Below are 25,484 nucleotides of genomic sequence, written 5' to 3' on the forward strand. Positions count from 1 at the left end.
TGAGATGTGATGTTTCAGTTCCATACACACTCATGCTGATCTAGATTATGCTTTGTTACTCTGACTGCGCCTGGTTAACTGTTATGCATTAGTCAGAGCTTGTTCATCAATAATTTGGAACTAAAGGTGTCTTCCAGCAGATGCACCGAACCTCTCAAGCTCTTTATTGTCATTTGCACAGGGTAACAGGTTACACTGCACAATGAAATTCCCTTGATGCTTAAGAACTGCAGAAATAAATACTGAAAGTTAGAAAACAGACATGATGCCAATATTATGACATGTATGTGCAATATATTTCAGAACTTGTAGTGCAAGTTGTCAAGTATTATGTGAAAGGTCTATGTTGTGCAACAGGAGGACGGCCTTTGAATGGGAAGCTATGACAGTCAGTGTTTAATGGGTCAGTGGGATCAGTGGGGGAGAGGTGATGGGTGTCATTTATGAGGCTTGTGGGAAATACTCTTCTTAGTTATTACATTCACACTTGGAAATATATAAGCTACACTACTGTTTCAAAGTTTGGGGTCAGAAATTTATTTTTTTATAAGACATTAATATTTTAATTCATGCATTAATACGTTAATGTATCCATGCATTAATCAAAGTAACTTTATATATACACAGTCAAACCAAAATTTATTCAGACACATAGAACATTTCATTTATTAATACAGTTTATTCACTATAGTTTAAAAAATGGTAATAAAATATTACAAGATCACAGAGTTAAACTGTGTCAGAAAAAAAAAAATCTTATGTCAGATAACACTTAAGTAAAACATGGTCAGGTCAAAGTGTCTGAATAATTTTTGGTTCCAAATTTTTATCAATTTTACTGGTAGTCCACTGTATGAAGAATTTTTGGGTATAATATGTCACAGTTTACTTTATTTTACTATCCTCACTTACATAAATGAACTATAGTGTCCTGCATCCACTAGTAAAAATATATAAAAAATGTCTGAATAATTTTTGGTTTGACTGTATATATTCATTCAAGAATCCTGAAAGCAATGTATCATGGTTTCCATTAAGCATTAAGCAACACAACTGATTTTAACATTGATAATAATAAGAAATGTTTCCTGAGCAGCAAATCAGCATTGATTTCTAAAGGATCATGTGACACTGAAGAATGAAGTAATGATGCTGAAAATTCAGCCTTGCCATCACAGGAATAAATTAAAATTTTAGAATATGTTAAAATAGAAAACAGTTATTTTATATTGTAATAACATATCACAATATTAACCTACTGTTAAATATTTTTAATCAAATAAATGCAGCCTCTGTGAGCAGTGTTGGGGCTAACGCATTACAAGTAACTTGAGTTACGTAATCAGATTACTTTTTTCAAGTAACTAGTAAAGTAACGCATTACTTTTAAATTTACAACAAAATATCTGAGTTACTTTTTCAAATAAGTAACCCAAGTTACTTTGTTTTCCCATTTATTGACCGACAGCTCTCCTGTCCCCATGTTGAGAGAAATTGGGAGTAAGAGCAGAGGCGTTGTGTGCGCTATGTGTGAACATGATGGTTTTCTAGACTAGTTGTAGACTAAATGCGAGCATACATTTACTCATTGACTTCTTCTCCTGCATCCTATTCTTCTGTAATCCAGAATGGCAGCACCGCTGAAAGGCTTGTTTGTTTGAATTGCGCCCTCTACTGTACAGGTGTGAATTCGCATTTCCTTCAGCCTGAGGCTTATTCATTTCACTATTGGTGTGAATGGCCTTTACATTTGCAAAAATATAACTTTTTTGTTGTCATAAAAACAAACAAACAAACAAACAGCCCAGATGAGAAAAAGTAACGCAAATGTAACGTAACACATTACTTTCCATAAGAAGCAACTAAGTAACGCAATTAGTTACTTTTTTAGGGAGTAATGCAATATTGTAATGCATTACTTTTAAAAGTAGCCTAACTTTCCCCAACACTGTCTGTGAGCATAAGAGACTCCCCCCCCCCCCCCCAAAAACATTAAAAAAAAAATCTTACCAACCCCAAACTTTATTCTGAAAGTGAAAAAAAAGATAACTGACTAATGATAAAAAACAAATTTTTAACTTCCTGACTACCCTGCTTGAAAAAAGACTGGTCTCTCAGTCTGGTCTGTTGCTGTTAAAATAAGATTTGGGCACTTTTCAGCTGGTTAGGCTGGGAGAAAAGATAGGTCAGTCTAAACCAGCTAAGATCAGAAAACCATTGCAGGCTGGTATATGTTTTCAGCAGGCCAAAGAAACCAGTTTCAAATGTACAAAGGACGCCACCCTGCGGATCACATAAGAAATGCACTAGTCTGATAAAACAACAGTAGCAGACATAACCTGTCTAATAACGTGAGGGTTGTAGATTGCATATTTAACACCTCTTATATATAGGCTACATATCCATGCTTTCACACCCTCACAGTGTATAGAATTATTTCACAATATCCTTTCATTAAGGTCGTTAACAAAACGCTCCCTCTCTGTAATCTCTCATAATAGGTCTCCAAACAAATGCACACAAGATCTTTCTGTTATGACACATTTGTCATGCAAAGTGCAGGTGAATCTATGCAGTCCACATGCAAAGCAGGATGCGAAGCCGACTGGTCACAAACGGCTGTCTATGCTGTGATGTCATCTGCCGGAAGATGCAGGTTTAGTGCGCTGACTGTATTCCAGTGAAAGGCGTTTGACAGCTTGTCGTAATAAAGGAAATGGGAGCGAAGCGATAGCATTACTCATCTCCATGGAGCGCCATATAATGCGCCATCCCACAAATAACACGTTTTAGAGAAAATGGTTCCCAGTTCAACGACTGGTTGATAACAGACAGCCTGTTTTTTCCCCCATTACAATCATAATATTGAGAGCATCGACCTTGCTGGTGTGGCCATGAATCCGGCGGAACAAACGGTTACTTGGCTCATTACGCTCGGGGTTTTGGAATCACCAAAAAAGACCATTTCGGACCCCGATGGATTTCTGCAGTCTTCGCTAAAGGATGGGGTTGTCCTGTGCAGGCTGCTGGAGCGGCTGCGTCCAGGCACTACTGATAAAGTAAGCGCGCATCCTCCCTTTGGCGCACCGTGTTTCAGCGTTCATTTTCATGTAATCTTCACACTACACAACCGCTGATATTTATTATCACACAAGTGGAAAATATAATATATATTTTGTAGGTCACAACAGACGTTTAACCATAAATATGAATGTAAACGCAGCCCATGCAGCAGCAGGTCGGTTGAGGCGTTCAGCGCGCGCTAGTGCTGCTGTTGCTCCAGGCAACAACATTGGCAGCCGTCGATTTTATTGTGAGATTTAAACTGAATGTTTGCTTTTGACTGTCATATTTCACAGATAACCAGTAAAACATGGATATTAACCGACTGTGTGAAAGATGTAAATGATAACCTTGTTTATACGTTATGGAAACCTGAGGATAAGCGCGTGCAAATCGCATTACATGGCTGTGTATGAATAGCATTAATCTATTAGGTATTATCAATGTTAGCTATGCATCCCTGTTTTTATTGCTTACATGGGAAATGGGCCGCCATAGACAGTAAATAGACAAAAAGCAGATTTAAAGAACAGTGTTTTTTTTTATTCCCATTAGCCCCTGCTCCTTTCCAATGCAATGCAATTTGGAAAAGCATACCAAATGACATTCAACTGTAGTTCAACACACGTTTTTTCTTATCTCAACTAAATTGCACAGAAGTAATCAGAAAGCAAGAACCTTAAGTCACACAATAAATGAAAGTAAAAACAGTATCAGAGTGAAAACAATATATTCTACTGAACAAAATGCCTGAGGGCAAATGCAAATCTATGAAAGACATAGTGATTTTATATGCCTGTAGGGCCTCTCAGAAGGTACAGAATTCAAATTTATTCTTTTTTTATAATTAAAGGCAGCACATAAGCACTCAAGTATAATGATATCCAGCATGTTTTCTAAAGCAGTTCATCTTATCCATAAATAATGCATGGAGTCTGTCCTTCTTGGTTTGGTGTATACAGAGAGGGTGCGTTTTAAGAAATCAGTCATATTCAGGGTCAGCTCTCTGACAATGACTAACAGTCTATGACAGCAATAACCTCTTTTGAAGCTCCATCTGGTTTGCTTACCAAATTTCACTCTCTCACTGTGAGCATAACAATAGGATTTTTACAGCAGGTGTATTCCGACAAGAGGGCTATGTGAAAATGAAAAAAACAAAACAAAAATAATAATAATAATAAAGTTTGCATATTTAAAGTGGAAAACAAAATATTAATGCACTTGACCTTTTTCTAGATGGTGTGGGCAGCAGCATCATGTTTCTGTCAGGACTGTCCATGTGACCAGTCAGAATGCAACAGAACTAACCTGTTAAATGCAACTGTCATTTAGTGCAACATTTAAAAAAAAATATATATTACTTGTGTGATTCATGTCACTGCCTTTATTATCATCAGTACAAAATGACCCAAATATCTAGTATTTGTGACTATCAAAATATGATACTGATCAATAATTGAACAAAATTATCTTGGACACTCGGTTCTTCTGGTCAGTTCTTTGTGCAATAATGAGAACAAGTCTGTTTAACTCTCGCAGGGCAGATTTGTCTCAAAATCAGACTGCAGTTGTCAGTTACTGCCATTTTTAGACTCGTTACCCCATTTTGAATCTCTAAAAGAACAGAAACAATTTTAAAGAAAACATGAAGGTGTTCAAACATAAGGTGTCCTGACAATTCACTACAAAATGTAAATATATCCTAGCTTCAGCTGTTAGGCCCACTGAAGTATCCATTTCCTATAGTACCATCTTAGGTATCCTTTGCAGCTCTTAATAGGATGACACTGCAAAGAAGGAAATCTTTATTGACACTGCAATTTGATTTGCTGATACTTTCATTCTTGAACATCTTTCAGCAAATCAATGTCAGCAATTTATTTGGTTTAATGGTTGCCATTGAACTTAAAACCCTTAAGGTGATGATACACAGGGCAAACTTTTCAGCAATGTTGCTTGGGCACTTTCCTATTGAGAATGGGCAACAAATTTCAATCTAAAGTATCCAAATAGAAATTCGTTGCCCATTCTCAATGGGAAAGTGCCCAAGCAACATCGTTCGGCCACATTGCTCAAAAAGTTGCCCCAGGTATCATCACCTTTACTGTTGCTCCATGCCATCCAACTTAGTACAAGCCTTTGAGGATTGGCCTACATGTAGAATTAAATTTTGCAGTTTTAGGTTAAATATTTTGTGTTAAAAGCAAACCCATATGACTTTCCTCCATCTTTAGAAAGCAAATGAAGATATTTTTAATGAAACCTCAGAGACTTCTGTTTCTCCATTGACAGTTCAAGCAACCAAAACTTTGAGGCTTCAAAGTGGACTGTGTCTTCTCCGCAGACCTGGATTAAACCACTTGATTAATATGGATTTCATTTACAATTAACTTTTTAAAGCGTTTTGGGGTGAATGGACTTTCAATGGAGGGACAGAAATATATTTGGTTTTTATAAAAATATTTTCATTTGTGTTTTGAAGATGAACAAAAGTAGTACAGGTTTAGAATGACATGAGGATGAGTAAATTACAGAATTTTTAAATTTTTGGATGAGCTATCTATTTTCAAATTATTTGATGACATGTTTAACTGTAAGTCTATCTGTAAATTCACATAACGTTAAATAAAAACTACAGAATAAATTTGTTATAAAGAAATACATTTGTTATTTACGTCATTTGCATTTTATTTGATTTAGGGAAACCTAAAAAAGGGTTGAGATACTACAGGCTTAAACAAAAGATACTGCACTTCATTCTTTTGTAAATACTGTTATTCATATCATTATTTTACATAAGAATCGGTGGGTTGGCAGACACTTTGTATGAAAAAAAATTATCAAGGATTGCTTCCACTCCCTGTGTGTCCCAATGTGATAATTTTGCACTGTAAAAATGAAAAGAAACAGATTGTCACACTGGTGGAACCCTCTGGAGAACCTCTAGGCATAAGGTCTCTGGGGAACTTACAAAATGGAGCCCATTGCAGTTCCTGAAAGAAGTCTGAAAACAGTAACCCCATTGTGGGAGAAATGTACTAGTGTACCTTGCGGTTATCAAGAAGGTTTCAACATAGTGCCAATCTGTGCAAAATGGTACTTCAAGTATTTTATTTATTTATTTTTACAGTTACATTATATATTGACTTCATTCTTTTTGGTTCCACCCCAGATACACTTCAGTGCCAATCCACCTTGTGTTTTCCTTTTTGTATTGTATGCTGGTCTGGTCAACACTTTGACAACATGTGCCTTCTTGCTGCAGTATACAACAAACCCCATGACTGACATTAACTCTGGGGTTTCGTCGATTTTGAATTTGACGAAGGGCCATTTTTTTCTTCAAAGAAAACACTTAATAGAGCAGCAAATTATACACTGCTAGAACCCAAAATTGAGGCTTTAAGAATGTTTTGATTTACATTATCCTCTTTTACCTCTGATCTGAATGACGGATTCGTTTTGATTTCCCCCGCCAGATCAGGGGTGTGTTGTTCACGTCCCGTTCGTCCCATTGTGTTCGGCGTCCATCTGAAAACGTCACTTCCTCCCCCTGCTGTCCACTTCCACGGTGCTGTTTAACTCGCAATGTGTGTGTGTGTGTGGATGTGGTTATAGTCAGTCAGTTAGTTAGTCAGTCAGCCCGTGGACCCTCGTGCAGGATACTTGAGCCAGTCCTTCACTCCCAAAGCTTTCACACTTTCCAACTGCTCTTCCCGTTTTCCTCAGATCTTTCAAGATCCCAAGAACGACAGCGAGTGCTTGAGCAACATCACAGAGTTTCTGAAGGGCTGCGCGGTGTTTCGCGTCGAGGTGAGTTGGTGCATTTATGGTATTTTGACTGTACTGTATGCTGCTGCATTGGCGCCACAATGAAAACAATCAACAAAAGAGACGTGCAGTAGACGCAATTCTGGACCGATGTGAATGAGATCATGCCCCGTACATCGATTCATTGATATAGTCTGATGGGGCAAAATCTTTGTAATGTTCTGAAAATGTTTCTAGGGTTTATTGGGCGGTTGTTGTACGTATTGTCAACAAAATGTCTAGAATTTGGTGGTGATTTTGTGCATTACAGCATCGATATTGTGCGCTGTGCCATCTATGAATGACTTTGCTTTGTCCATTCATGTACAGTTTGTCTGTTTCACTTGAGTCTGCATGAATTTGAGTTATTGGTATAGTTTCATTGATAGAAGCTTTGTTTTCTGCTTGGTTAAGTTCAACAGAAGTGACTTTCATAATGTGTTTTAAACATTTTAATGCCAAGTACCCCGAATATTATGAAGACAAATATATATTTTAATGTATACAGACCTTTTTAGGCCTATGCTGTATATTCAATTAAATTAAATTATTGGTTTTATTTGTTAATGTTATTGTAGTCTCAAACTAATTATAATATTGTTATTTAGTATTGATTTTATTATGTAATTTAAAATATATTATCTGAAAAAACCCTTAATTTTTCTACAAAAAGTTTTTTTCTTCTGTCCACTATTAGACAGTTTGTGGCTTGATCAGTTAAAATGGTTATTAACATGCCAGTTTGGACACAAATATGCACAGAAAGACATACAAAGGGCTAGTAGGATTTTGATCTATGCGCATTTATTAAGGAACAGATGGTTCAGGGCAATGCTCATGTATTGTCAAGTGTATCTAGACGTGGTGAGGTTGAGGCCCACGTCACATATGGAGCTCTTGGTAGCTGCATAATGTCAAAAGTGTTATCTAAACATGTACTGACAATATCTTAAGAAAAGATACCTTTTTCTCAAGTTCAGTATCACTCCATCTTTGTGATTAATGCAGCGTCTGGGGAGCCGTTGTGCTTGTAAATCTAAGATTGCTTCTGCATCATGATCTAGGGATGTAAATGTCTAGAGATGTAAATGTTCGTGATTGTGTTAATGAATTCATCTCAGGGTTTGTTGGCATACATATACTTTTAGTTCTGGCTTTTTTATATATACTCTTAAAAATAAAGCTTCTTTTTTGGCATCCGTTATTCCATGAAGAACCTTTAACTTCCATAGAATGTTTTGATTGCACAAAAGGTTCTTTAGTTTATTAAAATGTTCTTCATACTAAAAAATGGTTCTTAAGAACTGTTTAGAGTTTAGTTCCAAATGTAAAAACTCACCTGTCTGTAGCTTTTTAGTAATCCTATAGAAATTGTAATTTTGTGTGGCTTTTAGGCTCAATCTCACCTTGTGCTTCATTGAGTTTTCTCATATTGAGCGTTCTTGCTTTTGTGTTCGCTGTTACACCTCTGTCAAAGTAATTTGCTTCTCTGTGACCTGTTAAAAGGTCTTCGGGTTGACCTTGCAATGCCCAAGGCACCAGCAAGACCACAGTGTGCTAAATTTTGGAATAGAAATGAGCTGTTATGTGTGTGAAACATTACAGCTGTGAGCGCCTGTCACAGATATTGCAAGGACGTGTTATTGTCGTTATGCCTCAGGAGTGTACGCCTTTCCAGCCCATGATTTGTGTGCATGTTCCCGGATGACAACCCTCGTCCCATGATTTACATCACATAGGTTATGTGATACAACTATAGGCCTGATTGAAAGAAGGCTTTTTTTAATCTTCTGAGAGTTTGACTTGCACTTTTTTTGTATTAATGTAAGAGTATTTTGACCTCAAGGGATGAAAGCTTATACCCTTGCTCTAAATTTGTTGTTTATGGGATTTTCACTAATCTGCTCAGTGTTCAGTTTACTCTGCCTTATGAACAGCCTCTTCTGAAGCTCCTTCACCATGAAGCACTGAGCCTATTCAGCTGTGATGATGTGATCTCAGGCTTAACTACATGATGGCATTTTCAGATCTGCTGTCTGGCTGTAATTTTTCTTCGGACTCCATCACGCAATTCCCATAGTTTTTAATGTTTGATTTCACTCTAAATGGGATCACACCACAGTAGGGCCAAAATCTTATTGTTTTTGCTGGAATTATATAATGCATGCTTAGCCAAAACCATATCCTACATCATTCTGTAATCTAGTGACTTGGATACTTTAAATAAAGTGCTTAAAGAAAGATTTAAATTAATTTTATATATTTATTTGTATTTGTTTGTTCTGGAACATAATGGAAGCAAACCAAAAGATATGATAATGTGTAGCGTCACATTATGAAACAGTAATGTAATATAAAAATGACAGAGTAAGTCATGTTTGAATATTTTCTATTTCAATATATTTAAACGGGGGGTATCACACACATTTTCTGCCAATCTCATGTTAATCTTGAGTATGTATAGAGTAATATTGCATCCTTCATATCTCCGAAAAGTCTTTAGTTTTATCATATTTATAAAAGATAGATACACTGTACCTAGTCTTTCCGAAAAAAAGCTGAGCTCCTGAAGGCGTGCCTGCCGTCAGTGCCGTGGGCAGAGCTAAAGAGTCACGAGCGCGCACAGCTTTTGCGTAGAGATCGTCTGCAAGCTGTGACATCATTATAAATAAAAAGGAAACAAAAACGTTTGCGTTGTTTACATTTTATGCACTTGCGCGCCGATTGCCAACAAAACACATGATTTTGGCTTTACTCACCACTCACGATCTGCAACTCCAGTGCCGAACTGGGACTTGTTTACAAATCATTCATCACCGAAATCCCGGGAACAAACTAACATATGTGCACAACTCCATTGCTGCCCCGGAAAAACAAACTTCATCCACTGTTCCCTTAATGCTGGGTTTTTTGGGAAACTAAAAAAGGTAATCTTTCCCTCACAACCAAAAACACACTCCTTTGTTGACAGGAGCTGCGTCTCATTTCGGAGGCAGCGTCCTCCGGAGGTCGCATTTGAAGGCTGCATACGTCATCAAGGATGTCATATTTAAGAAAAGTAACCGTAATAAAATTGACTGATATTCATTGTGAGGTGTAAAATACTGTAATTTCTTTCTTACTTTGCAATCTAACGGTTATTTTTCTTAAATGATTTTTCCTCGATGATGTATGCAGCCTTCAAAGGGTGCAGCTCCTGAATTGGGACACAGCCATTGTTGAAAAATCTCTCGGCTTCCGTATCCCAAACGAAACGCGTCGATGGGCGTGCTCTTGCTCTTGGTGATGTGTGTGTGTGTGCACACTTATCAGGGAGAAGTGCCTATACAAGGAATTCCACCCTTTATGATGTGATACAGGCCATACTCGAAAAAAAATCAGCGAAACATGTCCTCAACCGGAAGTAGTATATTTGGCACAGAAATACTCATACGTCCAACTCTTGTTTTGAAACTTTGGCCATGTTTAGCATGAGAATGCAACAATTTAACAGTGTAAATAAGTCAGAATGCATGAAATAGCATTACACCCCCCTTTAATATGTATTTTGTAATTCAGTGATGGCAAAGCTGAATTTTCAGCATCATTACTCCAGTCTTCAGTGTTACATGACCCTTCATCATTCAGATTCTAATATGCTGATTTGCTGCTCAAGAAACATTTCTTATTATCAGTAATGTTGAAAACAGGTGTGCAGCTTAATATTTTTGTGTAAACCGTGATACATTTATTTCAGGATTTTTAAAAGAACAGTATTTATTTAAAATTTAAACTTTTGTAGCATTATAAATGTAGCTTTTGATCAATTTAATGCATCCTTGCTGAAATAAAATTATTAGTTTCTATATATATTTTTTTTTTCTGAAACTGCTTTTTAAGTGTTGTGCAGGTGTGATTTGCTTTTTAATTTAATTCTGAAATGGACATTTTCCATGAAATTATGGTGGTAGGAGAACATAAAATAATTTCCATAAAACCGATGGTGATGGATATTCTTGTTTTAGCTGTAGAAGTAGGGCATTATTTTCCAAACAGATATATTCCTACAGTGATGTAGTAAATCAGTGAAGGAGCAGCATTACTTTGAAAGGCAACGCGCTCAAGATGATGCATTGTCCACTTATACACATCCACACACACTTGTTTTTGCTTCTCTCGGGGCATAAACTGTAATCAGAGCGGAAAGTAAAGCGGGAAGCTGATATTTTACTCCCACTGAAGTTCACATGCACACAGCCACTGTCCATTCATTGAGGAACACATAACTGTCAATCAAACAGTTCTAATACTGCAAAAGAGCAACACAGGACAGACCATCTAGAGCTGAACAAATCAGATTTCTCACTTCATAAGCAAAGAGACATCGGTGACCCCTAGCTAACCACACCACCTGCTTAGAGGCCGAACGGCACACATAACAAATGACTGACGATTGTCTGCATAGATGCTGAGTGTGGACAATATGATTGTACATATTAGGTCTGGACGGTGTATGGAATAGTCACCATATATTTACAAAGATTTTGCTGGCAAGTGATACTGTGAATATCACAATGCATTTTTTTATTTGTGAATTATGTTTACGAAATATATCATTAATAAAAATAATTAAATAATTAATAAAATCATTCAAAATAATGAAATATCATTCTTACTTGTGTTCATTTAGCAAAAAAACAGTGTAGGAAAACATGCTATGATTACTTTTAAACAGATTCCAAAAATGTATTTTACTTTGTGGATGTAACACTTTGAATTTTGAATCTACTTGTCTCTTGTTTGGTTGAATGATTTTTCTTTAACATGATCGAAAAAACGTGTGTGTGTGTGTGTGTATATATATATATATATATATATATATAATATTCAAGCTTGTAAAGTAATTTAGGGTTAGTTCACCCAATAATGAAAATCATGAGGGTGAGTCATTTTGTTCCAAAACTGTTGTTAAGGCTTTCGTTCATCTTCAAAACACAAATGAAGATATTTTAAAGGAACCTTAGAGATTTCTGTCCCTACTATGACCGATGAAGTTCATTCTTGTGTGTTATGAATCATGTTTGAGCTTCTTCAGGAAGCAATGAGGTTTGCGCATCAAGAGCATCATATCATTTAGATATCTTCATTTGTGTTTAGAAGATATAAAAAATGTGTTATGGGTTCAGAGTGACATGAGGGTGAGTAAATGATGACTGAATTTTTGGGTGAACTTTAAGCTTAATGTGCTTGAAATAGTTTAGAGTTCTCTTAACTGACATGTAGGTGGTCTAGATTAATGATGTTACATAATGTTTTTTTTTTTCTCTCTAGCCATTTGAAGCTGGTGACCTGTTTCAGGGCCACAACTTCAGCAGAGTCCTCACTACACTGGTTGCCCTCAATAAAGTGACTGCAGGTAAGGCTATCTAGAACAATCCCATTTAGATTTTCACAATATGAATTTATTCATTTTTAAAAACTTTATTATTGTAAAGGTACACTATGTAACTTTTGGCCCTCTAGTGGTTAAAAAACAAAACAAAACTGCATGCATTTTGTGGAAGAACATTGTTTTGGTTGTGCTTTGGCTTTGTGTGACTTTGCGAATGAATATGGTTAACCTTCTGCTCATTAAACCCTTCACTACTAGGCTTAAGAGATATAACCAGTTTAGATGGAAAGGATCTCAAGCTGACTAGCTGAAGCTATGAAGCTGTAGCTATACCCATTAATAGACACAGTACTTCCTTGAAAATAAATTCCAGCACAGCGCTACAACAACCATAATGAAATGACCCTTCATAAGAGATAATGCTTTACAATGAACTCTGTTTTTGAGCTACAGTTCTCTGCATCTCCGAAAAGCCAATCCACTGTTGATTCTCGTTTTATTACGAGCTCTGCTGCATTCTCTTTTTGGATGGATGATGGATGAAAATGGATGATTCCCCGGATGTTTAAGATTTAGCATGCTCCATGTCAACCTTTCTCGCTCGTTGTGACAACTAACCTATGCTGCTCCCAAACCATACAAGTGTCAAAGTACCCAGAGTAACTTTTCTCTCTTTACGGATATGTTGAGATATGACGAGCGAGTGACATATGTACGCAATTTCCCATGAAAACCATCCCGACAGGTCTAAAATATAAACACTTAAAATAGGCTTACCATAGTGAATCAGGATAAGACAAAAAGACGTTCTGGAAGAAGGGTTGATGTATAATTTTGTTAATTTTGAACAAAAAAAGTCACATAGTGTTTTAAATTTTTAAAATTGAAGGAATGAATGCATGAATGCATGCATCTTGCGCACTCATCTAGTTCTTTTAATAGTGTGTGACAGTGTTCAGTGATTGTTATTCTCTTCTGTGTTGTCTCTGTTGGTCTAGATATTGGCATAGGCAGCGACTCTGTATGTACGCGTCACTCTTCCGCCCACCGGATCAAATCCTTCGAATCGCTGGCCTCCCAGTCCTCACTGGGACGATCTTCTAAGTTGCTCCATAACCAGTTCCGCAGCCTTGTGAGTAACTTTGGGGTGAGACCTCTCAACCAACCTCACCAGATCACAATGAAAATATGTCTACATTTGCATAACATCTACAATACTATTCTAAAGTTTTGGGTTGTCTCTCATGCTCACAAAGGCTGCATTTATTTGATGTCTTGTTTAAACATATTTATTAATTAAATGGGTCAGTTTTGATTTTCGGATTTGTGAGGCTGTATGTAAACATAACCACTCTCTCTTATAGGACATGACGGAGAACAGTAACGCTCAGTTAGTGGTTAAAGCTCGCTTCAATTTCCAGCAGACCAATGAGGATGAGCTTTCCTTCAGCAAGGGTGACATCATCAATGTTACTCGCACAGAAGAAGGGGGCTGGTGGGAAGGATCCCTCAATGGCAAGACAGGCTGGTTTCCAAGCAATTATGTCAGGGAGGTCAAAGGGTCAGGTATGTGTCAGTTTGCTGTAGACCAGTGTTTCTCAACTGGTGGTTCGCAAGACCGCTTTGAGTGGGTCGTGGATTGTACAGTCAAAGAAATGACAACAAATGTAATTCTATGATATTTTTGATGTGTGAGATTTATTTTGAAAGACGTGCGTGAAAGGTCTCTGTCAGACTCAGTTTAAGTAAAGAGTGCCTGTTGTTCTGATTTAGTGTCTGTGGTCAGAAAAGATGTTGTCAGGCTATATGTCAATGTCATTATTCTAATGTTATTTTTATAACTTAGTACTATACCAGCAGTATTTATTTAACTTTTTATAGTTTTTTTTTAGGTCAAATTCCTAAAAAAAAAAAAAAATGGGTCATGGCTTAATGACCATGGGAAAATGTGGTACCCATGGCCAAACCAGTTGAGAACCATTGCTGTAGACCAGGGGTGTCAAACATACGGATTATAGTAAGAATAATATAAATATTGAATTGGGGATGGGGGTTTATATGAATGTATCTCTGAAGGAACTTTGTTTGCATCATGATTAAAATGCAGTGGTTGCCTCTAATTTCAAATGTTTAAGTCCAGTTTGGGCTGTTATAGAGCAAATAAACAACAAATAAATTTGCTTAAAAAAAAAAAAAAATCGGAATCAGCCGAAAAATCAAAAAATCTTAATTGGGGCATCTCTAATAAAATAAATAAATAAATAAAAAAAACATTATTTTAAAAAGTCTTTTCACTGTAAAAATGCAGTTTTCACAAAGCAGTGTTTTCTAGTTTTCTTGCAAATTATTTTGTAGTTTGTATATTGCATGTTAATGTAGGCTAATTGTCAGCGCAAAAGGTAATTCAGCCTGCACATGGTTCAATTTTTCCCATCCGGCCCTCAACCTAAAATGAGTTTGACACCCCGCTGTAGACCATTCTAAATATATAAACACTGTCTTCTCTTGATCCACAGTGCACATTTTTTAAACAATCTATGTGGCCTTACAGACAAACCAGTATCCCCTAAATCTGGAACTCTTAAAAGCCCCCCCAAAGGTTTTGATACCACAGCCATCAGTAAAACCTACTACAACCTGGTAAGCACATTTTAATCAGATATCCTTTTGAAGTGTCACCAGGTTGATTTGCTTAATTTTGGAGGTTTTCTGCATAAATGTTAATCAGATTCGGTTGATTTGTGAATGAGCGTAGCTGATTAGTAATCATTGTGTTTAAAATATCTTGTCTAAAAATAGCTGCTGTTTGTTTGTCTTCAGGTGCTACAGAACATTTTAGAAACTGAAACAGAGTATTCAAAGGAGCTCCAGAACCTTTTGACCAACTACCTGAGACCTCTACAGATGACAGAAAAGTAAAACACCTTGTAATTCTCCAAAAAACACAAGAACGAAATACACAATTTAGTTTTAAAATGAACATTATTCTGTACTCTCTGACTAGGGCTGCCAATTTTAGGCCTGGTTTCACAGACAGGGCTTAGATTAAGCCAGAAATAGGACATAGTTAAATTAGGACATTTAAGTCGCTTTTATAAACGTGCCTTAGAAAAAAAACATTACTGGTGTGCATCTTGAGACAAAACAGTGGTACTGACATATTTTAAGATAAGCAAGTTGCTTTCGTTTAAAACAGCTCAAACATGCATTTTAGTCTGGGACTAGTCTTAAGCCTTGTCTGTGAAACTGGGCATTAGTGTGTTCATTTAGTTCATTTAGTTTAATTAAGAAAATATTGTGATTAAAAAAATTTAACCATTCCCCTTGAAATTTTCTCATTATTCTAGTAAAGTACAGCCTTAAAGTTTGAGCATTGACTTTTCTCATCAGTTCTCATCGTTTTTCATAGACCGAGCACCTCAGATGTAAATGTCATTCTCGGAAACCTGGAGGAAATCAGCACTTTCCAGCAGACTCTGGTCCAGTCACTGGAGGACTGCACCAAGTGAGTTTCATTCTAACCGTGAGCAGCCGTGTGATTCCTGGACTGTCTCTTAATAGCCTCTGAGTAATTTACGACAGGAGGGACGAAGCACTTAGTGAAACTGAGACTCAATCAAATGTATCGAGTTTCGACTTCTAGATGATGAAAATAGACCTGGGCGGTAACGTAAACCTGAGGTCCATTAAGAGAATTTGAGTATCACTAGAGTTTTCTAATGTTTACACTGACCTCTAGTGGTAAATCTTTTAACAAGTTTGAAAAATGCAAAATGAGTTTCAGCAAAAATGTTTGAGTTTATACTTGTCAAAAAAAGTAAGAGCACATTGAAGTAAGTTAATATTAGTCTTTTTTTTTTTGTAAAGAAAACCTTAGAAAATTATAAACATCTTGTCTGAGATCTAAGAATAAAAACATACTGCTAAATATAAAATGTTTAATAAAATTATGAAAAAAACATAATTAAAAAAATAAATATTATATATTATATTTATTTTATATTAAGATTATTTTTGTTAATAGTTATATATAGTCTATAACTTTTGCTGGGCTGACCAGGCCCTGTTGAGTCCTGTTTTGTCTGTAGAGGATTTTCAAACTCGAATCTTAAATTTATTAAAATATAAAGTTTGCAAAAAAAAAAAAAGATATAGCAGTGAAGACTGAAATTACACTTCTGTTAAAAAATATGGTGTGGTAGGATTTTTTTTTTTAAATGTTTTTGAAAGAAGTCTTTTTTTATTATTATATTTATAGCCAATGCAGTGTTGACAGAACCGGGCTAATATGGTCATACTTCCTCATTCTAGTAAGAACTCTAGCTTTTGCATTTTGGACCAGCTGGAGTTTGTTTATTAAGTGTACGGGGCAACCACCCAGTAGAGCATTACAATAATCTAGCCTTGAGGTCATGAACGCATGAACTATCTGTTCTGCATTTGTCATTAAGAGCTTATGTCGTAGTTTAGATATATTTTTAAGATGGAAGAATGCAGTTTTACAGATGCTAGAAATGTGGCTTTAAAATTAAAGCTTGGTATCAAAGAATTACACCCAGGTTCCTAACTGACGACAAAGATTTGACAGAGCAGCCATCAAGTGTTAGACAGTATTCTAGGTAATTACATGCAGAGGTTTTTGGTCCAATAATAAAAAAACTCTATTTTTTCAGAATTAAGTAGTAGGAAATTACTATTCATCCAATTTTTATATCAAATATGCTTCCCTTTAATGTGTCCTTGCTGAATAAAAGTATTAATTTCTTTCTTAAAAAACAAATCTTTCTGTATCCAAATTTTTGAACTGTATCTAAAAAAAATAAGGTTTAAATGGAGTCTGTGAATTTAAATGGTTTGGGCTGAATTAATAGCAGTATGTGTTGTTAATATTGGAATTATAGATTTACGTCCTATACTTAGGATTATAGGTTCAGAAAAAACCCACAGCAGAGTATTTGAGGAACATCAGTACAGTGTTTGTAATAATTCTCCTCAATGTTCTGCGATTAAGGCTTCCAGAGCTGCAGCAGAAGGTGGGAGGGTTCTTCCTGAATCTCATGCCCCAGATGAGGTCTCTTTATGTGTCTTACTGCTCCAATCACCCGTCGGCAGTCAGTATTCTCACTGATCACAGGTACGCCACCATACTGTGTCCTGATTTCACAGAGAACCTCTTCACTGGTGTGATAGGTGAAAACTGGTGATAACTTCTCATTTCTGTGCCTGCAGCGAGGAACTTGGAGAGTTCATGGAGGGAAGGGGTGCGTCCATACCAGGTATTCTCACACTGACCTCTGGCCTCAGTAAACCCTTCATGAGACTGGACAAATACCCCACATTACTGAAGGAGCTGGAGAGGCACATGGAGGTAGAGGGAGAGAGTTTGTGTGCTTTCTGTTGAGGTTTTTATCATTATCAACATTTCAATGTGACAGTGTCTCCTTTCCCTTTCAGGAGGGTCATCCAGACAGGACAGAAATTCAGAAATGTATGACAGCTTTCAAGAATCTCTCTGTGAGTGTTAACTGCCTAGTTAGCATGCTAAAGCAGACTGGTGTCCTGTGGTTTTGCCACTGCAGTTAGGTGTGGATCATTCCCATGACAACCAGTCTTTTTAATGTATTGTGTTTCTATGGTTACAGGCACAGTGTCAGGAGGTGCGGAAGCGCAAAGAGCTTGAACTTCAGATCCTGACTGAGGCAATTCGTCTCTGGGAGGGGGAGGACATCAAGACCCTGGGTTCAGTGCTGTATATGAGCCAGGCCATGGTCCAGAACCATGGCTGTGAGGTGAGACAGCACAAAGATCTATAGCTGACAGGCCTGATGAACATTTTCTTCCCTAATAGTGTGAATTTGGGATGGGGCTATCTGCTTATGTGACCAATGCCAGACATTAAAATCAGCAAGAAATGACCATACACGCTCTCTATTTTCTTAATGGAGGTTATTGATCATATTGTGAATGATTCACCCATACATCCATTTTTTTGACCTAATCAAAGAGTCATACCAACAGACTCCTTTCTGGTGGTGTATGGGAGACTTTTCTAATCATTTAGTCAGCTAAACCCTGCCCCTTTCTTAAAATTGGCTGCAAACTCTCATTTGGATCTGCCTCCAAGTAATATACACCTAGGATGGCTTGAGGGAGAGTAAATTATGGGATACTTTTCATTTCATTTTCATCTTGTTAATATTCAGGGTTTGTTTGTTTTTGAAAAAGGACTATTGGTAGTGTTCAAGAAAACTTTTATTATTACAGTTATTACCAAGATCAGAGTAAGTAGTGATTTATCCAGTGGGTTAACCCTGTGAATTGTTTAAAAAAAAAAGCAAGATTTGTCTTTTAACTTCAGAATCTTTTTTTTTTTTCTGGATATAAAAAAGTTGAAACCGTCTTCAGTTGTGGACACCATGCATGGAAAAAGTTAAATAACAGCAGGAAAGAATAATAAATAATGTGTTTTAAAAAGACCTGCTGCTGATTCATATTGACGAAAATGGCGATAGTTTTTCATTGTGATTTCAGTCCTGCAGTTACAATGGCTGTGTTATATTTTTGTTTTTGTTTTTTCAGGAGAAGCATGAGCGTTACCTTCTGCTTTTTCCTCATGTTTTGCTCATTCTGTCTGCCAGTCCAAGGATGAGTGGTTTCATCTACCAGGTCAGAAACCGGCTGCTGTCAGAGCTGATTACTGCACAGTCAAATAAATCTCATTGTTTCACTCCACCAACCCCTAAAATCCACTCAAACCACAGCTTTTCAACATGCACGTTAAAATGGCACTTGCGGCTCTAGCACAAAGATAAAACGTCTGCTTTGTTTTTCTCAGGGCAAGCTACCTTTGAGTGGAATGACGGTGACCCCATTAGAAGACTGTGAAAGTCATAAAAATGCTTTTGAGCTCTCGGGTAAGGACAAACTGACTCACATTTTTTTGAGTTCAAGACACAATCAAGTGTTTATATCATTCTTAGTCATTCATTGACTGTGCTTGTGTGTGTCCATCCAATAGGAAGCATGTTTGAGAGGCTTCAGGTGATCTGCTATAACAAACAGGATCTGCAGGACTGGCTCGAGCATCTGAACCGACAGACCAAGCACACCACCATGGCGGGTCCCAGCATGAAACCCCTCGCTGTTCCCTGCCACACAGTGAGTCACCTGTTCAACATCACATCTTAGAAAACCACACATTTGGTATTGAAATATTCAAAAATATAAATATTAAAGTTTTTAAATATCTAAAAATATGCAGTTTACATTTTATTTATTTGTTTATTTATGTAACACTTTTATAGCTGCTATGCACAGAGCTTTACAAATACGTAAAAACACACAAACAGTCATAAAGAGCTTTACACAATATAGTCAAGTGTAATATAATACAAAATGTATTTGTTTATTTATATTTTTTTATGTTATAGCTGCTATGCAGAAGAGTTTTTCAAAAAAGTAAAAACACACATTGTAAAATGAACTTTAAAGGGTTAGTTCGTTCAAAAATGAAAATTCTGTCATCATTTACTCACCCTCATATCATTCTAAACCCGTAAGACATTCATTCATCTTCAGAACACAAATGAAGATCTTTTTAATGAAATTTGAGAGATTTCTGTCCCTCCATTGACAGCTACACAACTACCATTTTGACGCTTCAAAAAGTTCATAAAGAGATCGTAAAACTAATCCATATGAACTGAGCGGTTGGGTGAACTAACCCTTTAAAAGCTTTACACAAGTCAAGCGTAATGTAACACAAACATTTATTTATTTATTTTGGGTTGAAATGTGACCCGTCAATTATCTTCAACTTAAAGGTCAATTTAAATTTTATCCCTCTAGCTCCCATCTCACCCTCTGACGCCATCCAGACATGCAGAAAGCCGGGGCCTGACAGTTGCTCCTGCCTACCACACCCTACCACACCCCTCCTCTCATGGGGCCCCACACAGCACCATGATGTGGGGCCCCCTGGAGCCCCCCAAAACCCAGAAGCCCTGGAGCCTGAGCTGCTTGCGTCCAGCACCCCCACTCAGACCCTCAGCTGCTCTCTGCTATAAAGAGGTATCCTGGGATCAGATTAGAGTTGATCATTCAGCATACTGGACTTCCTGTTACAAATATTGTGGAAATATAATAATAAATGCAATATAATACAGAAATCATAATTGATTATCTCCCTTGATATTGTTGTCATTATTATTTTGAGTAGCTTCGTATGACTCTGTAAGTCTCCCCTTTTTACCTCCTTTCCTATTCTTTCCATTCCTCCTCCTCTTTCAGGACCTCAGTAAAAGCCCCAAGACAATGAAAAAGCTGCTGCCCAAGAGAAAGCCAGAGAGGAAGCCGTCCGATGAGGAGTTTGCACTGAGGAAGAGTAAGTCAGCAGGTTTGATATGGTTATTGAAATTGAGAGATTCTGAAAGATTGTGTGTCTGATGTAACCTCTGAACCGTGTAGGTACTGTAGCTCTGGAGGAAGACGCTCAGATTCTGAAAGTGATCGAGGCCTACTGCACAAGTGCCAAAACCAGGCAGACTCTGAACTCAAGTAAGTCTCGTATGCGGCCCCGTCCACCCCCGTCTCCTTTCTTCTAAGACATTCCTCATTCATATCTACTTTTCTGTGTGTAACATAGAACAGCAGTCTTGTATAAACTAAAGTCTAAAGGTTATTCTTGGATCTCTTATAACAATATACTCTCTCTTTTTTCCTCATCATATTAAATATTCATTTATTTATCATTGCCCCCCCCTTTAATTTTGACATCTTTACACATCATTTTTTTAATTTAATCATTTATTTATACAACTCATTTACTATCTCGGGGTACTTTTGGTTCTCCCATCTATGTGGTTGCACCACTTGTGTCCATTCTTTGGTCGGCCCACTTGTTTCATTCCCTTCCCCATCCATTTGCAATTCTTCCCTTCATTCATATGATTTGATCCCCTTCTCATCATCTGCGACCGGATGGCCTCTTCAGCATGGCAAGGCACTGATCTCATGCATAACCACGTTTTGGATCAATCCAGTGTGGACTCTCTGGGCCGCCGTAGCAGTATCTCAAGGCCCGAGGCCACCTCGGACCTCTCAGAGGACTCTGACTATGACAGTATATGGACGGCCCACAGTTACAGGATGGGCTCTGTTTCCCGTAAGAGCTCCTACATCTCCCACCAAAATTAATCTCCCCCTCACTCCTCTTATTTCAAATGACTTTATATTTATTTGAAACTATTTATGTATTTAATGATGTCACTCTCTAATGCATATTTATTTTATTCATTTTTATATATTTATTTCTCAGTGTTGTATTAATCACACCTCATCATTTTCTGCATATATATGCACTTTCCCAAAGCAGTTCCCTGTTGCCTTGACATTTAAACTCCCCCTGAAACCACCAACCTCACTTAACTCAGTTTTTTTTTTTTTTCACTTTTTGCCTCGCATTCAAAATTTATTTAAGTGTCCTTTTAAAAAAATGATGTTGTCATTCGCTCATTCCCAGATGTATTTAATTATTAACGCTGTTGAAGGTACAATGCACTCCGAAGGCAACAAGGACAGGTTCTGCTGTAAAAGAAGAAAAAATGATAAAATCTCTTAACTTGTCTGTAAATATTAGAGTATTGTCATTCATCTGAAATGTGTGGTATTAACTTGGACTTTGTTTACTGAATGTGAACATTAGATTTCCGCTCTGTTGACATGAGGAGTTGGGTCTTTTACCAGAGAACGTCATGAATAAGTGTTCATGAAATTCATAAGTATGATTCTCAGATGGCACCACGGACAGTATTACTGTGGATGTTTTGTTCATACTTATGTGATATAAATGTATTTATTTTCAATTTGTAAATGTATTTTGAATGATTTTGGACTTTTTGTATGCTTGTATCTAACATGTAAGTTTATAGTTGTGTCTATAGTGAAAAGTATGGAAGTTTACAGAAAAAAAAAATGTTGACTTTAATGTTGGTTGAAATTCTATTAGAATCCATTTAAATCAGGTGTGTGGATGGTACTAGTCAAGAGTTCTTCGCCATTCATTCGAGACTGTCAAAGCCTCAGTGTTTGATGCTTTTCCTCTTTTATGTATGACGTGTTTGACACAAACAAGAGAACCAACTTGCCAATTATTTCAATAATGACAGAGTATAATTCATGTTATGTGATTCATTGTGACCAAGTTCTATTCTGTGGTTAAAAAAAAATGAACAAGAAGAAAATATGTATATTTACTACCTTTTTGTCGGTCGTTTACTGCAGATATTCTTAAAACTGTTCAACAGAGATACTTCAGTGCCGTTTACGTGATTTGAAACTGAGACATTATTAATGTGTTTGTTATATATATGCAGAGTCAAATATATGACAAAATACCACAAATGTTGTAATATACATTTTGAATAAATCTTGGGTTGTTTTGTACAGTATGTTTATTCTTTCAGGAATTGATCTCTCACAACAAAAGTGTTTTTTTTTGTTTTTGTTTTTTTTTGGTGGTTGAATTTCAGTTTTACCGGACTTCAGGAAACTCTTGGTGTTCTTTTTTTGAATGCGTTTATTTTTCTTGGATGATCCCTCTCTGCATGACTAACTCCTGTCTCACTCACGCACAGTCCTGTGTAAGTTTGATCCAGTTCAAACCATTCTTTGAGGCACAGTGGTCCTGTACTGAGCTAATCAATGAATCCAACTAAACTAAACCTCCTGAAATCAATCTGCGGGGCTTCTCTTTTGAAACAGGACAGTGGAAAGATGCCAGTCCAGCACTGATAGTTCCTGGGGAGGAGAAGTTCAGTGTAGACGAGTTGAAGAGTAATGGTCAGACTCTTCTGGAGGAGAAGTAAGATTGCATATTTGGCCATTCTTATGAACAGGGTTTATAATAAGTGTAAAAAAGAAGGTTGTTTGTAAAGAGAACAGGAATTTAATAGAGTTTCAGTATGCATTATTGAAGTATGCACTGACATATTCAATATCCAATGTTTCCTAGGAGCCTTGTGGATGTTGTTTATGCTCTGAAAGATGAGGTACAAGAACTTAAACAGGTGAGTGTCTGTGATGGTGTGAGGAAGCTTTTCTTGATATTTAAATTAATCTCATAGAAAAATTAATATTTAATAGTTTCCATTGCCTGGTTACATGATTTTACCATTCCAACAGGACTATAAAAAAATGAAGAAATCCTTGGAGGAAGAACAGAGAGCCCGGAAAGATCTGGAGAGGATAGTTAGAAAAATGTTAAAGAATATGAACGATCTTTCTTGGGATGAGACCAATTTATGATATCAGTGTTGCCCTCTTACTATGGAGTGACGTGGTGGAAAAAAATATGAGATGGGAGGAAAAAATGTCAAAATTTTGCGTTTGCTTGCAAAACATTTGCGTTCCCCTGAGAAACCTTGCGTTCTCTCGCAAAACTTTTGCTTTCCTCTGAGAAACTTTGCATGTTTTGCAAGCGAACGTAAAGTTTCTCGAGGGGACACAAATATTTTGTGAGCATACGCATATTTTCTCAGGGGAACGCAAATGTTTTTGCGAGAGAATGCGAAAGTATTGACATTTAATTTTTGTTTTCATTTAATATTTTTTGTATCACCATGTCCCTTTAGGGGCACCATACTAGTTTTGTTGTTACACTAGTGGTTAAAATGACCTGGAAGTTCAACCAGATCATTGACATTTCAGATGTTTTCTTAGCTTGAAAGCACCATGGACATCCAGGGAGTTTGTAGTAACATAATGTTACATTTTTTTATCTAAAATGGCTCATTCCAATGTTTAAAATCTAAAAGACTTTAGGTCTTTTAGTGCATCTACACCTAGCAGATTTTTTTATTTAGTTTGAAAACCACAAATTTTATAGCTGAACAATCATGATGAGACTTGTTTGCTTGAAGTCGTAGCCAAATCAGGTGCATCTTCAGCATCTCTTCGGATGGCATGAATGTTACATGTGGATGTCCCTGACAAGTTCATCTTTTACCTAATGTTAAGGTTGTTTAGACAGACAGTACCTCAGTCTTCACATCCCACTGATGTCTGAGGTTGTGAGTGTCCTGTTTTTTTAAAAATTACTTTTGTCATTACAAAGAGATCATCAGATTTTAGAGTTAGGGTTTTAGAGTAACTTTTATTCAGATGCACTCTGATTTAAAATGCTGAATCTGTGAATATTTCCATGATGTGGTACCATGAACGTTTTCATTCCATTTAATTATCGTTTACAAATGATTTAGATGTTTATACTTAAACATTGATTCAACACTGGGTGCGTACAGACAAAAAGGTATGCTGTTACATGAGGAACATGAAGCTTATGTCAGTAAATGTCTAGTACATGTTTTAGGTGCCATTGTAACTCAAGCTGTGACGGGACTTCATTATTATAATAGCTTCTTTATCACAATATGATACACATCATACCTTCATGCAAGTTATGACTATTAATTTCAGTGTCACTTACTTAGTGTGACCAAAGCAAAAGCCAGACTCTTATTTATGGACTTCAATATATGTGACTAATTGCTGTACTTGACATTTATTCATATAGCTCTTACACAACACTATAGTAGAATAACCTCATTTGAATTCATAGGATATTTATTTAGTGTTCTTTATCTCAGATCCATGTTACTGTAAATTAATTCTGTAAATAAAGAAATTTGTTTATATGCTTTATCTACTAAAGTGGTATCAGTTGGGCTTAAACATAAAATTACTAGAAAATAATACTCTAATGCACCTTTTTTTTTTTGAAAAAAAAAAAAAAAAAAATATATATATATATATATATATATATATATATATTGTGACATCACAACATTTATTTCCATCAAGAGGTGCATCATTTTTTGGTCAAGATCTTGACAATGCAAGAGGTGAGCTCTCTGTAAAGTCTCCAGCACATCCCCAAAACTTACACTGAGGTTAAGGTCAGTGCCAATTCATGTGTGAAAATGATTCTTCATGCTCTCTTCCAACAATTCTTTCACAATTTGAGCCTGATGAATCTTGACATCCTGGAATATGGCCATGATACATCTTAATACATGGTTGTTTAAGAAATGAAAAGCTACACACTCCATCTTGTAGGGTTAAAAGAACTGTTGCCAAACATATAACATGCTAGAAAAATAATAATCACTGTAATAATGATCTATCCATAGGCTCTTAAGCATTTGCCTATTAAAATCCAAACTGACTTTTTTTTTTTTTT

General features: G+C 36.5%; 1 protein-coding gene across 8 annotated transcripts; it reads left to right on the forward strand.

The window, feature by feature from the left end:
* Positions 1-2,497: 2,497 nt before the first annotated feature.
* Positions 2,498-24,939, forward strand: arhgef7a (Rho guanine nucleotide exchange factor (GEF) 7a). 8 transcript variants are annotated; one of them, XM_051905350.1, is made up of 22 exons: positions 2,498-3,059; positions 6,796-6,879; positions 12,187-12,271; positions 13,246-13,379; positions 13,612-13,813; positions 14,799-14,887; positions 15,068-15,162; positions 15,657-15,752; positions 17,259-17,381; positions 17,477-17,615; positions 17,702-17,761; positions 17,890-18,036; positions 18,827-18,913; positions 19,083-19,161; positions 19,266-19,405; positions 20,096-20,317; positions 20,537-20,630; positions 20,714-20,803; positions 21,240-21,437; positions 23,036-23,108; positions 23,259-23,313; positions 23,429-24,939. In XM_051905350.1, the coding sequence occupies exons 1-22, from the start codon at positions 2,895-2,897 to the stop codon at positions 23,549-23,551; spliced, it is 2,580 nt and encodes an 859-aa protein (XP_051761310.1). In that variant the 5' UTR covers positions 2,498-2,894; the 3' UTR covers positions 23,552-24,939. The 8 variants fall into 8 exon arrangements, with proteins under 8 accessions (XP_051761310.1, XP_051761308.1, XP_051761309.1 ...); XM_051905348.1 differs by having other exon boundaries at positions 2,501-3,059; positions 13,246-13,394; positions 21,240-21,410; positions 23,009-23,108; XM_051905349.1 differs by having other exon boundaries at positions 2,504-3,059; positions 21,240-21,410; positions 23,009-23,108.
* The last annotated feature ends 545 nt before the right edge of the window (positions 24,940-25,484 follow it).

The sequence above is a fragment of the Ctenopharyngodon idella genome, chromosome 9 (genome assembly GCF_019924925.1).
Source record: "Ctenopharyngodon idella isolate HZGC_01 chromosome 9, HZGC01, whole genome shotgun sequence".
In the NCBI taxonomy this organism is placed as follows: domain Eukaryota; kingdom Metazoa; phylum Chordata; class Actinopteri; order Cypriniformes; family Xenocyprididae; genus Ctenopharyngodon; species Ctenopharyngodon idella.